The 16,030-nt window shown below is 39.0% G+C and overlaps 1 protein-coding gene across 8 annotated transcripts; it reads left to right on the top strand.

Moving 5' to 3' along the window:
• Positions 1-1,271: 1,271 nt before the first annotated feature.
• Positions 1,272-13,434, top strand: LOC100777569 (type I inositol polyphosphate 5-phosphatase 8). 8 transcript variants are annotated; one of them, XM_041012608.1, is made up of 12 exons: positions 1,272-1,546; positions 1,679-1,743; positions 2,457-2,513; positions 2,590-2,677; positions 2,773-2,844; positions 3,127-3,205; positions 3,367-3,471; positions 4,780-5,068; positions 5,794-5,990; positions 6,114-6,222; positions 6,322-6,470; positions 12,500-13,434. In XM_041012608.1, the coding sequence occupies exons 3-12, from the start codon at positions 2,484-2,486 to the stop codon at positions 12,789-12,791; spliced, it is 1,410 nt and encodes a 469-aa protein (XP_040868542.1). In that variant the 5' UTR covers positions 1,272-1,546; positions 1,679-1,743; positions 2,457-2,483; the 3' UTR covers positions 12,792-13,434. The 8 variants fall into 8 exon arrangements, with proteins under 8 accessions (XP_040868542.1, XP_014626890.1, XP_040868540.1 ...); XM_014771404.2 differs by having other exon boundaries at positions 2,770-2,844; XM_041012606.1 differs by having other exon boundaries at positions 1,674-1,743.
• The last annotated feature ends 2,596 nt before the right edge of the window (positions 13,435-16,030 follow it).

Raw genomic sequence — 16,030 nt, 5'->3', positions numbered from 1 at the left:
CTTCGTTCAGCAATTTGATTGTCAAAGATTTGAGTTTCAAATTGAGGAAGAGTGAATCCGAGAGAGGCGTCACATGGGAAATTTCATTGTGAGACTGAATCAAAGAATATGTGATTGTGGGAAGCCTCAAAAGCTACACATATCATGTGCACATGTGATTGTTACATGTAAGCACATCAATATGGATTACCTACAACAAATACATTCAGTGTGCACATTGGACAACTTGTCGAGTGTGTACAAAGTTCCGTTAGCATGCATACGTTATCATGTCCACAATATGAAGGATTACAATTAAGTGTCAATCCAACCATGAGAAGAAATAAAAAAGGTCGACTAATATCAACAAGAATACGAACCAATACGATGAGAGAGAAAGAGATTAACCAAAATATTGCTCAATTTAAAGGCTAATAGGCCATTCAAAAAATAAGTATCCTTACCCTGGAAGTTCTAGTCAAACAATTTAATTTTCTTTTTTTTGTTTCAATATATTTAATTTTGTTGCATGTTATATTCTTTAATTATATAAATCACCCTCTATATATAAATTAAAAAAAAGTATCTCACACAAGAGTATTTTTGGACAAAATTCTTTAGTGGGAGTGTTTTTAGATATTTTTCTTTAACTAGAGTACTTTTAAGAATTTTTTCACTTTCTTATCTTCTTTAATATATTATTTTCATTTTTATTTCTAGTCTCTTTTTAAATTTATTTTTAAATAAGTCATCAATAATTAAAAATAATTTTATATCACAGTATGAAATATTTATCATAAATATAAAAAAGAATTTATTTTATAATAATTTTTATCTCAGACTTTCATTATAACATAATTTTATAATAAAAATATTTATGTATTCTAGTTTTAATCATATAAAATAAATTATTATTCTGCGCAAATACACATTTTAAAATACTATTTAAAGTTAATTTTTTTTCATTTATATTCTCTAATTTTGTTATTTTGAATTAATTCTCATTATTTATATTATTTTATTATCTTTTAAAAAGTTATTTCTTTCTTCAAAGAAACACCAAAAAAAGAAAGGAAAAAAAACAGTTAAAAATTCACGTTAGGGCGAATTCTTAACTTTGTTTTGAATTTAAAAAAAAATCATAATGTAAATTTGAATTCTTCCGACTTAAATTTACACTATTAATAATAAAATTATATATTTGTGATAATAATAACAATTATATATATATATATATATATATATATATATATATATATATATATATACGCGCGCGTATATATTTCTTGTTTCATATGTATCTTTGTGTGAAAAAATCCATATAAATTTGGTAGCCACATAATCCTTCTCGCTTTTCAGGGGAACTCCCCAACCAAGCCTTCTCTGCATTCTTTCTAAATCCACCAAACCAAGTAAAAGTTACAGAACCCTTTGATCCATACTTCTTCTTTCTCTTGTGCCCCCTCTTCTATTACATCGTTAACACAAAAGAAAGGGGAATCGAAGCTGGAATCAGAGATAAACAATCTTTTAATCACCTCTGAAACTCAAATCTTGATCCATTCTTGTAAGTGCTTTTCATTCACCCCCTTATTTGTAGGTGCTTGATTTGTTTACTTTGTTTTTAGCATCACTAATAAATACTCCTCCATTCTTCACTTGGTTTTTATATCTTCCCTTTCAAAACCGTCAAGCATAGTCTCCTTTCAGCAATGCCGTCGACTCACGTTCCAATAACGTTTTATTTGCGTTTCGTTATATATGGTAACTAATGCCACTTAAAAGCCACTTCTTTTTTCTGCATATCTTGTTCTTGTTCATTGTTCTCAAAAGACTTTCGGATTTTATTTTTTTGGGGGTTTGATCCTTGTTTCATGTTATTAAAAGACCTTCCATTTTTATTTTATTTTTTCGTTTTGGATTTCCACAAGTCAATCTGTGTGCAAATTTTGCTTTGGTGAGTGGCGAGTCTTTTTTTCTGGCAAGAGGATAATCAGAAAAGGTGCACTTTTTCAATGGATGTTGATTGAGATCTCAATCTTTGCTTTAAAATTATTACCGATCCTAAAGATGAAGGAAAAATAAAGAAACCCAACAAGCCTTTTGGTGGTTCTTGAATCGTTCATCCCCACACTATTTTCTGTAAAGTGCAAAACTTTGCGTTACTCAAAGAAAAAGGATGAGCCTGGGCTTTTATCTGTTTCTCATGTATATTATATGCTTTTTTATTCTTATTTTTTTGGACTCAGAAGCTGCCTTTCCCCTGCAACTAGTTCTTTTATATTGCCGTTGAAAACCGCTCGACACTTAACATAATTTTTTTGGACAAGAAAGATAAATATCTAAACCCACGTAATTTAATTTAATTTTTTCCCCATATGTGAATTCCCCTTATTAATCTGGATCTTCCTCTTAAAACGTTGTTGTTGCCACCTTGTTTTTCTCTGATCATTTAATTGCTATCTAACTTGCCTCAGTTTTAAGTCATCGAAGGTAGAGGAACAATGAGAACAGAGTCAAAGAAGATATCTAAGGTATGCGAACTAATACGCTAATATTTTCACATAGTCTCGTGGATCATTCTTTAACTTTTTCATTTTCGTGTTGCAGTCTTCGTGGCCAAAATTAGCCGTGAGAAAGTGGCTCAATATAAAGAGTAGTGCTGAGCGGTTTCACTCAGACTATGATGCAACAACAGGTGAAACACGATTCTTCAATTGTTGTCTATTTGCGTTTCGCGTTGAAACTTAAATGACTGGGAGTTTTCTTTGTTGTCGATGTGGGACTCAGCAGCAATTGCGAAGGAAAGGAGAAGGAGTTGTTCCGACCGAGATCGTTACGTCGTCGTACCGGATGATTTATCAGGTAATTTGCGAACACTGTCTCAGATTCGTCTACGCCGTTTGATCAGATCAACGGTATGGTCAAAGTCATTGACCAAGCCAAAAATTCGCTACCCGTCTTTTGGTTTGAGTCCCATCTGGACCATTTCCAATGGACCTGTCACGTGGACGGTTGATTTTCAATCATGATATTGAGCCAATCCTAAGATTAATATCATTAGGTTTAATAGCACTTATTATTGTCATTAATTATTAATTATTATTAATACTGTATGAAATAATCAAATTTGGTTTGTTTTCAAAGAGGGGTGGGTGATGGATTCTACAAGCGGAATGAAGAAGAAATCAGCTCCTGGTCCTGGCACTGGGGGTCCAGACCTCAGGTAAATACTTCAATCATACTCGATGTTGAAATAATATGTAGCTATTTAAAGATTATAAAAGTGGTACGCACTTATTTTGGTAAAAATATGCATAATATGTGGAGTGTTCTTGACTTGAGATAAAATGATTGAGGAATTGAGGGTGTGGTTTTTGTGTATAGGATGTTCGTGGGGACGTGGAATGTCGGAGGGAAGTCACCGAACGAAGGCTTCAATTTGAGGAATTGGCTTACGTGTCCTTCCCCAGCTGACATCTATATTATAGGGTATGTACTATGTCTAGTATTTTTTTTTCTTGCTAATCTAGTGTCCTAACGATATTACTTAAGAAATTAAACAAAAAAATATGTATTGTATACATTATAAAATAATTATGAATAATATAACTTTTTGTCTTTTAATAAAAATATTAATATTTAAGTTTTTTAATTAATATTCTTAGACTACTCGTTAGTGTTTTTTTTTTTATCATTATAGTCTCTGTTTAATCCCAACTACCTTCTTTAATTTTCTGTTCTATGACCTGTCCATCGGTTTGCCTTTAATCACCGATTTAAATATTCGACGAGTACAAGCTGCTCATAATTACACTGCCATTTTCGTAACCTTAAAACTATTTTGTTATTTCCTTATTGGCGAATGGTTCTTCTGGCTCTCATATCAATGACTGACTGAACGAACCCTTAGTCGTGTCAGAACCATAAAAGGCAATTTTCGCCCTATTCTTTTTCCCCCACGTTGTTCCTTCTCTTACCACGTCGCATTAACACATTTACATCTGTGGTTGGTTCCAATTTTGATGATATAAATAAATAACTATAAGTAGGAAAATTACATTTAAAGAAAATAATTCTAAAAAAGTAATAAATAATTTTTTAGACGATAAAATTAAATGTAAGTTTATTTTTCATAAAATTCGTGATCAATTAATTTTGTGTACTAATAAAAAGCTTATTTATTTATTTTAAAAAAATATTCATGCGGAACCCAACGCGTTTTTGTTCAAACCCGTTGTGTATGCCAAATTGTTATTTTGTTGGGAAACCAGCAGCACTATTTACAGGATCCTTTGACATAAAGATAACTTATACTCGGTAGTATAGTCATATCATGCATTAGTATAAAATGGATAACTTTTTTTTTTTTTTGAAGGGAACATCGTATAACTCAGGATTTGGTTGCTTTAAATTTCAGATTAAAATTACTTTTGAACTATTAAACATTATTGGATGTATGTTTAAATATATCCTATGTTTAATAAATCGTTTCTCGGAAAATGGTAATAATGTAATATACTTGTGAGATGCATTTACATCTACAAGCAATCGTGTAATTACAAATCTTTATATATATTCCTACTGATTAACAAAAAAATCTCAATTATACTATTTATTCTTTTCTACAGAGAAAAATGTTAAGAACATGAGCTAAATATTTTATTAATACTAATAAAAAAGGAGGGGGGAACTCGTAAACCTGAACAGAACTCAAAGCTAAAACAGCTTATTATTAAAATATGCTACATGTTCCTAAGATTTAACGTATTGCAATGGATTGTATTTGTATGTTGTTAGGTTCCAAGAAATTGTACCGCTAAATGCGGGGAACGTGCTGGGGCCGGAGGACAGTGGGCCAGCAGCGAAGTGGCTGGGGCTTATTCGTGAAGCCTTGAACAGCAACGAGGAGTTGGATAATACTGGACAAAACTCTCCCAAGAGTTCACCACGCTATTGCTTAGCAGCAAGCAAGCAAATGGTTGGCATCTTCTTGTCCGTGTGGGTACGAGCTGATCTTTGCAACCATGTCACCAATTTGAAAGTATCTTGCGTTGGCAGAGGCATCATGGGCTATCTTGGAAATAAGGTTCGTTACTCCAATTTACTTTATGTGTATTTGGATACTACAACTTATCCATTTTTGGGACCAATAATGTGTTGGCTGCGATTTTGCTTCACCATGTTAATATTATTATTACTATAAAGCATGCATAGTAATTAGAGGACGGATATATCCTAGTTTTTGTACTTCCACAAATTATTACATGATCCGTATAATGTTATCCTAAACAATTTTCATAAATTGAAAAATAAAAAAATGTGGTTGTGAGATTGTCCGGGACCACTAATCCTTAAAATACTAATTTTTAAAAATTTACATTTCTCAAAATTATTTCTAAGTCATGCCGGGTTGGGTCAGTAGGCTAGCTAGGACAGCTTATAAGCACCTTGTAATATAGAAGGGAAGTGTATAAAAAGGAATATGAAAATGCATAGAATCGTTTAAACATTAGATTAATGAATCCTACATGAATAACCGTAGATGAGACTAATTAATTTGATTTTTTATTTTTATTTTTCATAACATGAAATTGACATATTCTTTTCTAGCGCGAGAGAATCTATAAGCAAAAAATGGCTATAGTTGGATGTATAGAAGTGGGCAATGTGACTTTTGTTTTTAGTCTGATTGGGATGTGACTTGTGACTATGAGTTGTGGACGAGTAGACTGTGCACTAGCTACAGTGGTATGTATCATTGAATTGCATACATTCTTATTTTTGTTTTTTGCTGCTTGCTAACACTAACAGGGATCAACATCAATTAGCATGACATTGTACAACACCACATTCTGCTTCGTTTGCACCCACTTGACTTCTGGGGAGAAATTTGGTGACGAGTTGCGAAGGAACTTGGACGTCTCCGAAATCTTGAAGAAAACTAAGTTTTATCACTCGTTTAAGTCTCTTGCTCATCCACTCCCTCCTGAAAGCATACTAGAACACGAGTAAGTCCTTTATTTACGTTTCTTCTTCTTTTTTTCTTTAATTCTTAGTTTCTTACATAGTTCACTTCCTCCTCTCTATGGCATGTGTTCTGATTGTCTCTTATTTTTTGGGTATATCTATAGTAATATTATTTGGCTTGGCGATTTGAATTATCGGCTAGCTTCTGGCTACGATGACACACATGAACTACTAAAGAAGAATAATTGGCAGGCATTACTAGAAAAGGATCAGGTAATTATGTTTGCTATGATTATAGTAGTATGTAGCCTTTTCTTTTTTGGTGTTTCAGTCTCTTTGCTAACACAATGTTGCATTGTCTCGGCTTTGCAGTTAAGGATAGAGCAGAAAGCTGGTCGAGTATTCAAAGGTTGGAATGAAGGGAACATATACTTTGCTCCCACTTACAAATACTTGACCAATTCTGACCACTATGTTGCCCAATCCTCCAAATCCAAGATAAAACGACGGACTCCTGCTTGGTAAGATTTCAGAATTCCTTAATCTAAAGTTTACGTTTTGTCACCCACAAAGGGCACACATCGTTTGAAACATTAATTAGATGATTGTTTATTTTTTATTTCCACTGTTGCCGTTGTTAGTTGTTTATTTCTATGCTTTGCTATGGCATGGTCAATTGAGAGCATTACCCGTTTGAATCCAAACCACATTAATTGAGCATTTTCATATGCTCAGGTCACTTTTAATGATGCTACTTGCATTTGTTTAGAAACTGGTGGCGTATGCCTTTGAAAAGGACTCCCTCGTGACGTATAATTTGTTTTGTTGTTTAATGATATAATCCAACGAGCATTTTATATTGAGTGATGTTATGATGGGTAATGTCCTTTGTATTTAAGATCGAAGGGGAGTCTCCGTGAAGAAAGCGATAAAGTGAGAGAGAGAAAGTTAACTGAATATATTCTGCTTGCTTTATTTCATATCAAAGGGAGTATTTAAAGCTAATGATTAGTGCTGTCTAGAATATTCTAGCATATGCATGGTATGTGCTACGTGACAAATACGGTTACTAACAGCAAGCAATATTAATATTCCTAATGTAATATTCATTCATGCTAGTTAAGATATCATGTAATCCTTCCAGAAGCTTGGTTTATGGATATTCCTCTTGGGCCGAAGCTGGTGATCTGCATGATCTGCATGATCTGCATCGTGGTTCGTATCAATACCCCCGTCTGGAAAATGCACCTTGTCCTCAAGGTGGAAAGTAGCGTTCAATGTATCCCATGTTTCCCAAGTGGTTTCTTCCTGGGGTAACCCGTGCCACTGGACCAAAACCAGTAATGAAGGTGGAGCTTTGGTGTCATCCCATTTTGACTCGAGGATGCGTAGGGGTACGATCAATGGGTGATTGTCTTTGGCGTTAGGTGGTAGAGGGTCTGGTACGTGGTTGATAGGGCCATGGTGAGGCTTGAGGAGGGAGCAGTGGAAAACATCATGGATTTTGGAGGAAGGGGGAAGGGCCAATCGATAAGCTACTGTGCCTACGGGTTCAACGATCGGGAAGGGACCATAGTAGCGCTTCGAAAGTTTGTTGAAAGTGGTCCCGGATATGGAAGTTTGGCGATATGGGCGTAGTTTGAGGTAAACCCACTCACCAACCTTGTACGTGACGTCGCAGCGCTTGTGATCTGCCTGTGTCTTCATGTGTAGCTGGGCCTTGCGAAGGCGCGTGGTGAGAAGATCCCAGAGTTCCTGACGTGTAGAAAGCTCGTGGTCAACTACTTTGACCTGAGACGTCCCTGGAACATAGGTACTGATTGAAGGCGGTGGTTTCCCATAGGTAGCTTCGAAGGGTGTCATGCCTGTGGAGGAATGGACGGACGTATTATAGCACCATTCTGCAAGGGAAAGGTACATTAACCACCGAGGAGTGTCATGGACAAAGCAACGTAGATACTGCTCCAACGTGCGATTGAGAACTTCGGTCTGCCCGTCGGTTTTAGGATGATACGAAGTGCTCATGCATAGTTGTGTGCCTGCAATGGTGAAGAGTTCGCGCCAAAATCGTCCAATGAAGATGGGATCACGGTCCGAGATGAGGCTGCGGGGAAAACCGTGGAGTTTGCAGACCATATTGAGGAAGAGAGTGGCAACCTTATGGGCGGAATAAGCTGGCTTCAGGGCGCCAAAGTGAGCCCCTTTGGTGAAACGATCGACCACAACAAGGATAGTGGTGTAACCATGCGAAGGGGGAAGGCTCGTGATAAAGTCAAGAGTTAGATCTTCCCATGGAGAGGAGGGTATCGGGATTGGTTGGAGTAAACCTCCTGGGCGTTTGGGCTCGTATTTAATAAGCTGGCACGTGGTACATTTGTGCACAAAGTCTCGAACGTCATGGCGCATGTTGGGCTAATGAAAGCTAGCTTGAAGACGATGAAGGGTCTTAGCGAAACCCATACGCCCACCAAGTGGGGAGGTGTGGAACTCCGAGATGAGGGAGTGACGAAAGGGGTGATGTTGGTCAAGGCATATCCTGTTCTGAAAATATAGGAGTCCATCATGGAACCTATAATCAATCTGTGAGTCAAGCAAAGATGTCAACTGCTGAATGTGGTCCTGGAATGAAGTGTTGGAGTGAACGTAATCGCGAATGGCCTCAAGGAACATGGGGTGTGGCATGGAGAGGATGAGGTATTGGCGCTGGCTGTAGTGAGGAAGACGCGACAGTGCATCAGCAACCACGTTCGTTTTTCCAGATTTGTATTGAATGGAGTAGTCATAGCCAAGATGCTTGGAAAGGTAAACCTGCTGTTCGGGTGTTTGAATCACCTGATTCATGAGCTCGTGCAAGCTCTTATGGTCGGTAAGAATGATAAATGGATGCCCTAACAGATACTGGCGCCATTTTCGAACTGCAGTGGTGATGGCATGGAGCTCCCTGATATATGTGGAGGCATGTTGTAACCGGGGGTAGAAGAGCTTGCTAAAATAAGCCAGGGGATGACCCCATTGCATGAGAACAGCCCCCATCACAATCCCTGAAGCATCGGTTTCAAGTGTGAATGGTAACGAAAAATCCAGGAGGGCCAAGACAGGAGCCTGAGTCATGGCTTGCTTGAGTCCCTCGAAAGCTGATTGAGCACCTTCGTCCCAATGGAAGTTGTCCTTCTGTAACAGGGTGGTTAAAGGAGAGGCGATGGAAGCATAGCCTCGGATAAACTTTCGATAAAACCTTGTTAAACCTAAAAACCCGCGTAAGGAATGGGTATTGGTGAGTGTGCGACTTCGATTTTGGCAGGATCAGGATCGACGCCGGCATGAGATACAATGTGGCCCAAATACTCGAGCTGTTGCTGGGCAAATAAACACTTCGTGGCCTTGAGGAAGAATTGACCCTGAGTGAGACAATCAAACACTTGTGTTAAATGAGTGAGGTGATCCTCGAAGGATGGGCTATACACGAGGATGTCGTCAAAGAAAACAGTGACGAAGTGGCAGAGGAAGGTTTCAGAAGCTCGTTCATGGTGGCTTGGAAGGTCGACGGCGCGTTGCACAAGCCGAACGACATGACCTTGTATTCATAATGACCTAGATGGTGCGAAAAGCGGTCTTCAGTGTGTCCTGTGGCGCCATTAAGATCTGGTGGAAGCCCTGCCGGAGATCCAGTTTGGAAAAACAGGTGGCGATGCCTAGTTCATCGAGGAGCTCATCGATGGTGGGGATAGGGAAGCAGTCCTTCTTCTTCACCAGCAGCACCAGTGAGGAGAACGGGGCTATGGCTGAGGGTGATGAGGCCGGTCGACAGAAGTTCATTCACCTGACGTTCAATCTCTGCTTTCTGAAAATAAGGGTAGCGGTACAGGCTTATGTTCATGAGGTCTGAGTTGGGGAGGAGGTGAATTTTGTGGGAAATTGGATGCGGGGGTGGTAGGGATGTGGGGGTTTGGAATAGGTGGGAATATCGGAGAAGAAGGTGGTGGATTGCGGGGAGAGGGTGTTTTAAGGGAGTGTCGGGGCTGGGCGGGGAGGTGGGGCTCAGGGAAATATGGAAGAAGGCCGAGGTTGAGTGGGTCTGAATGAGGCGGCGGAGTTGCAAGGAGGAGGTGTCCGCGGGGGTGGTTGGTGCATCAACGTGGAGGGTGATTGGACGGCCGTCGAGGTGGAATTGCATGGTCAGCGAGGCGTAATCAGTGACAACAGGTCCGAGTTGTATGAGCCACTGAATGCCCAAGACGATGTCAGCACCGTTGATGGGAAGGACGTGAAGGTCCACGGTGAACGTCGTGCCCTGAAGGAGGATGGGAGCTTGGTAGCATACATGGGTGCAAGGAATGACGGTGTCGTTACCGACAGTAACCTGGAGGGGAAGGGTGGGGGAGGAGGGAAGACGGAGATGCTAGGCCACCCGTGATTGCACGAAATTATGGGTGCTGTCGCCGTCAATGAGCACAGTCACCGGTTGGTGGTTGATAGACCCGTAAAGGCGAAGGGCCTCCGGGGAAGAGGTCCCGGAGAGGGCGTTGAAGCTGATGAGGGCAGGGCCAGGGTCCGGTGGAGGGTGAAGGGGTGGTTTGGGGTTGTGGTTGGGTGGAGGGTTGTTATCAGGGTCATCGTCTTCCGCTATCAGCATGTAAAATCGAGCACGACACCGGTGACTGAGACTCCATTTGTCGTCGTAACTATAGCAGAGTTCGAGTTCACGTTTGCGGGCCAACTCGTCAGGTGTGAAGCGCTTAAGGGGTTGTTTGGGTGGTGACAATGGTGGATGAGTGGTGGTGGGCGGGGGTAGTGGGAGAAGGGGTGGTGGAGTTTGGTGGGTTGGGGTGGTGGTCGTGGGGCGTGGTCTGTAGGAGTGACGGCGATCGTCCAACTTTTCCTCTTGGAGTTTGGCCAGAGAGATGGCCTGTGGAATAGAGACTGGCTGCAAAGCCTGAACCTCCCGACGGAGTTCCGGCGTGAGATCTGAAATAAAACAGCTAAGCAAGAAGGAGGGGGGCAGACCTGTGACCCGGTTCGCGAGCCGTTCAAACTCATGGAGGTAATCGTTCACCGAGCCTCGTTGAGTAAGCTTGACCAGTGTGCCTTGGGGGTCATCGTAAAATGTCGGGGCAAAGCAAGTCTCGAGCACTTGTCAGGTGTGAGGCGCTTAAGGGGTTGTTTGGGTGGCGACAATGGTGGATGAGTGGTGGTGGGCGAGGGTAGTGGGAGAAGGGGTGGTGGAGTTTGGTGGGTTGGGGTAGTGGTCGTGGGGCATGGTCTATAGGAGCGACGGCGATCGTCCAACTTTTCCTCTTGGAGTTTGGCCAGAGAGATGGCCTGTGGAAGAGAGACTGGTTGCAAAGCCTGAACCTCCCGACGGAGTTCCGGCGTGAGATCTGAAATAAAACAGCTAAGCAAGAAGGAGGGGGGGAGACCTGTGACCCGGTTTGCGAGCCGTTCAAACTTGTCTAGGTAATCGTTCACCGAGCCTCGTTGAGTAAGCTTGACCAGTGTGCCTTGGGGGTCATCGTAAAATGTCGGGGCAAAGTAGGTCTCGAGCGCGTGGAGCAAGGAAGACCAGGAAGTGATCAAATGGTTGCGGTGCATCCATTGAAACCAGCTCAAAGCTATCAAGCTTAAGGGTATAGCGGTATGGGGGGGTGATGAGGTGGGGTAGGTGGTGGTTGAGGGGGAGTGTGGGGTGGTAGGTGAAGTTGAAGTTGAAGTAGTTGGTCCTGGATGGAATCGAGACAAAGGGTGAGGTCATGGTGAGCGTCGATAAGGGTGGACTGGTTCTGGGTAAGGCGGCTGATGGCCTCTTCCAGGCGGTCGGTAGTCTTGGATCGTGTATGGTGTTCGGCCATGGCGTCGCCGGTCGGCTGGTCAGACCAATGATGGGTAATGTCCTTCGTATTTGAGACCGAAGAGGAGTCTCCGTGAAGAAAGTGATAAAGTGAGAGAGAGAAAGTTAACTGAATATATTCTGCTTGCTTTATTTCATATCAAAGGGAGTATTTAAAGCTAATGATTAGTGTTGTCTAGAATATTCCAGCATATGCATGGTATGTGCTACGTGACAAATATGGTTACTAACAACAAGCAATATTAATATTCCTAATGTAATATTCATTCATGCTAGTTAAGATATCACGTAATCCTTCCAGAAGCTTGGTTTATGGATATTCCTCTTGGGCTGAAGCTGGTGATCTGCATGATCTGCATCGTGGTTCGTATCATGTTACTTGTAGATTAAAATTTTACTATAAATTATACATGAATGAAAAGGATAAGAAGATGATAGAGACAGGTATGCAACAAGACAAGTAATGTAATAGAAAGAGATAGAATGGAAAGAAAAGACATAAAAGTTATTGTGTGGATAACATTATTCTTTGAATTTAATTAGAATGTTATGGTAGTGTTTTACTCTGTGATTCAATTATACATTATGTATAATAAGATTATTGACTTTTCTAATAATTATTTTAAAAGTTATATTTAACACATTGATACGTTATAATCTTTTAAATGACACAAAATTGCTTGTGTGGGATATGTGTGAAAACAGGTGCGATCGAATATTGTGGAAAGGGGAAGGCCTCAATCAAATGTGTTATGTACGTGGAGAGTCCAAATTCTCAGACCACAGGCCAGTGTATTCACTATTCTCGGTTCAAGTGGACATGAAAAGCAAGAATATAGCTCCCTCTACTGCCACTATGCCTAGGTGTTGTCCCTTAAAACCGTTGACAAATTCTTCGTTGTCATCGACTTGTTGCACTGCTAAAGTCCAAGCAGAAGAGCAACTCTTGCTGCTAACAAGAGCACAAAGTTGCATAGACACCGTTCCAAGGTTTTGAGTCCATAAGACACACACTAGGCAGAGGTAGTTTCCAAGTTGATGCCACCTTCAAGTAACCGCAGCTTGCGGGTATAGTGTGGGATTGAATGGCTAACCATGATGGTGCACTTAGGTATCCATCTCTTTTGGGTACTCATACTCATGTACCATAACAACCCCTGATGGTTTTTTTTTGGGACTTGGTAAGATTTTTGTTAGAGTTTAGTCCTGAAGTCTCACCTTCTTAAACTCCTCAACTCCTCTAGTGAATACAGTCAATATACGGTGAGTCGTGCAAAATTTTGAAGGAGGGAAAAATGCTGATTGATAATATTTGTAAAATTTAAAATGTAATAATTTCAATGGTTAATATTATTAATATAGATATTTTTTTAATACAACGTCCAACTTATATTATTCATATAGAAGAGATGACTGATTGATGATGATTGTCACCACGTGCGGGGGAAGCTTCATGCATATATTATGGTGTTCTTTTCTGTTGTTTGTACTTGAATTAACATTATATGGCAGTTGCTACTTTCTACTTGCCACTTGCAACTCTATTATGGGAGTAAAGAAAAGGTCAAACGTCAATTAACTTGAATCCGAGAATGTTATATCTGTTCATACAATTAATTGATGAGAGGAATAGTTAACAACACACCGTCAAATTCTCATGCTTACAAGGTTGATAATAATTCCATATCAACAAATCTCACCTACAAACTAACGGTATGGCAATATAATATTGATGGACAATGCTTATGGTAAGACAGATATTAAATATTTTATTTCAATGTATCGATCTTATAACAAGGGAGATGACAACTTATCTATAGGTTAAAGCTACAGAGAGATTTGTAGTACAATGTAAATTGATAAAGGATTTAATAGGGCAGATTAGTAATCGGATATCTATTGCCCTTGCTTAAGACAAAGCAGATGGCAATTCTATGTCAAGAGATCATATATTTGATGAAGGGCAAGATGCATGGTATCATATCATTGGGTCAAACCTACTACCACCAAGGGCAAAATAGCACATCATTGGTTGCTCATTGTTACATCTTTGGCAAGCATACCAAATCCCATAAAATGAAAAGTTCAAATATTATTTTCTCAAGAAACTTGTGTAATATTTGATAATTTACACACTTTTAACTTACTAGATAAGATATAAAGCAATGTTGAAATAGCAATGATTAAAAACCAAGATAAAGATGGAAACTTGAAAATAAAATTAATAAAAAGAAATTCTTAATTCTCAAAGATCTAGGTTACGAGCAATAACCGAACAAGAGTTATGCGAAATACAATATAAAAGAATGTTTGGAGTTCAACTTTATTAAACCACTCTCTCATACATAAACAAGAAGAGTCTAAGTCTCATTACTAAATTATTAATTCCCTGCATAATTTAACCAAGTTACTTTCTTTAAGAAAAAAAGTTAAAGGTGACTAATAGGTCTTGCTCTATTCCTAGCAATGATACCCATTAGTTTTTTTTTTTTCTGGTTCATAATTCAAATACATTTTCCAATTGCATTTAAACCATAAAATCAAACAAATAGATAATCAAGTCAAAATAAACATTAAGAAAAAAAGACAACACTTAATGTTGAACAATAAAAAGTTATTAATAACTCATATAAGATATGCATGAGTTTGAGTTTAGTTACATCAAACCCCAATCAAGGAAGCTTGACTACTTAAGGACAAGAGGAGCTTCAAAAACAGTGAAGGGAAGAAGGTGGAAAATGGAGGAAGAAGAAAGTCTCACATAGCTACACAGGTCCAAAACCTAGCTTTCACGAAGAAGAGATTGTTTAGTTCTCTTTCCAAAAAAGTCCCTTTAATGGCTTTTTCTTTTTCTCATTAAGTGACAACACAACATTTATGGCCCAACGAGCCAAATTCTCCCTGGGCTAGAACTCCAATAATGAATACTGGAACTATATGGCTGGGCGAAACATCCTTGTTCTGGTTGGGCTAGAAATATCTTAAAAAATGAGTTGCTCTTTGGAAGTGCTCTGGTCGTGGTAGGTAAATTTTAGTGTTAATTAATCTTTCACTGTGGCTTAACCTCAATTACTTGTCTTGTTGTTATGCTTGCTAAAAGGAACTAATTTGAGGTATCATAAAGGTTTTGGCCTTCTGGGTATTTATACAATTATGCAGCTGCCAGTGATGAAATATTTTGAAGGTAAGTCTGTTAAAACCTGATCATGGATGTAGGATTGTTTTTTTATCTAAATTGCTGTTTCTGATTGATGTTACATATCTGTAGCTTATTAATGCATGAATTACAAAACACCTCAATAATCACTTGTACTTTGAAAATAATAGCAACACTATATATGGGATAGTACAGGGGCTCAGACCGTAACTGGTTCACCTATAACCCAGAAATCTTTCCACATTTGGAAAGGTAATGCAATTATTAGTATATATACTTCAGTCTTAACGTGGTGAGTAGTGTACTAGTTTGTACTTTGTAGGCTTTTGATCTCGGGGCATTTCGATATCTTGTCTTTGAAGCCATATACACACATATACTCTGAACTTTCAGATCTTCATTGTTTGTGTTGATGCAAAATCCTGTGTATAGTCAAAAGTGTCTTCTTTCTCGCATCGGGAAGACGCTTGTTTGTTGATAGGAGTAAATCATTTGGAGACACCTTTGCTGACTGACTATCAACAATAACGCTGGTGTTTAAATATTTCCTCAATTGTGGACAACTCATCCTTGTTGAGAATAAAAGAGAATTCATAAAACAAATTGGAACATATGTATTGCTAATTGGGTATGCACTGGCTGTAAGTACATGGAGATTGGAGGGTAGTTGATTTTGATATGATGGTCTTGATTCCGGTACATGTTCTCAGTCTTGCATGCAATGGAGTTAATTGTACTCTTTGAAAGATAAAGGGTTTTGGTCTATCTTCTATCTGCATTGTCTTTGGAGAGGCTGTTTTCCTCATCAGGTAGAAAATGTTTTTCGGCCAACCCTGTTTCATAGTATTAATATTTATATATGCTTGCTGAGCCACTTACTATTTTTGTTATGCTGAATTGAAAATGAAATTTTGTGTTACATTACATGCCCTTGCTACTTCAATGGTGTCATTTGAAGTTAATTGGTGAGTGAGTTGGTTAGAATAAATCTCCAACCTCTGATATTTCTAGCTATTGTGAATTAATAACTTGATATCGAGCTCTTTATCAATATAATGTGTAATCAAAGTTGCACCTTC

Source organism: Glycine max, chromosome 19 (assembly GCF_000004515.6).
Source record: "Glycine max cultivar Williams 82 chromosome 19, Glycine_max_v4.0, whole genome shotgun sequence".
NCBI lineage: Eukaryota > Viridiplantae > Streptophyta > Magnoliopsida > Fabales > Fabaceae > Glycine > Glycine max.
Note: the sequence above shows the minus strand (reverse complement) of the source record. Positions and strands in the feature narration are given on the sequence as shown.

Coding starts and splice junctions, on each gene's coding strand:
- LOC100777569 (XM_006604473.3), top strand. CDS start 2,484: ATGAGAACAGAGTCAAAGAAGATATCTAAG. Junction 2,514..2,589: donor AGTCAAAGAAGATATCTAAG/GTATGCGAACTA, acceptor TTCGTGTTGCAG/TCTTCGTGGCCAAAATTAGC. Junction 6,471..12,499: donor AAACGACGGACTCCTGCTTG/GTAAGATTTCAG, acceptor GTGTGAAAACAG/GTGCGATCGAATATTGTGGA.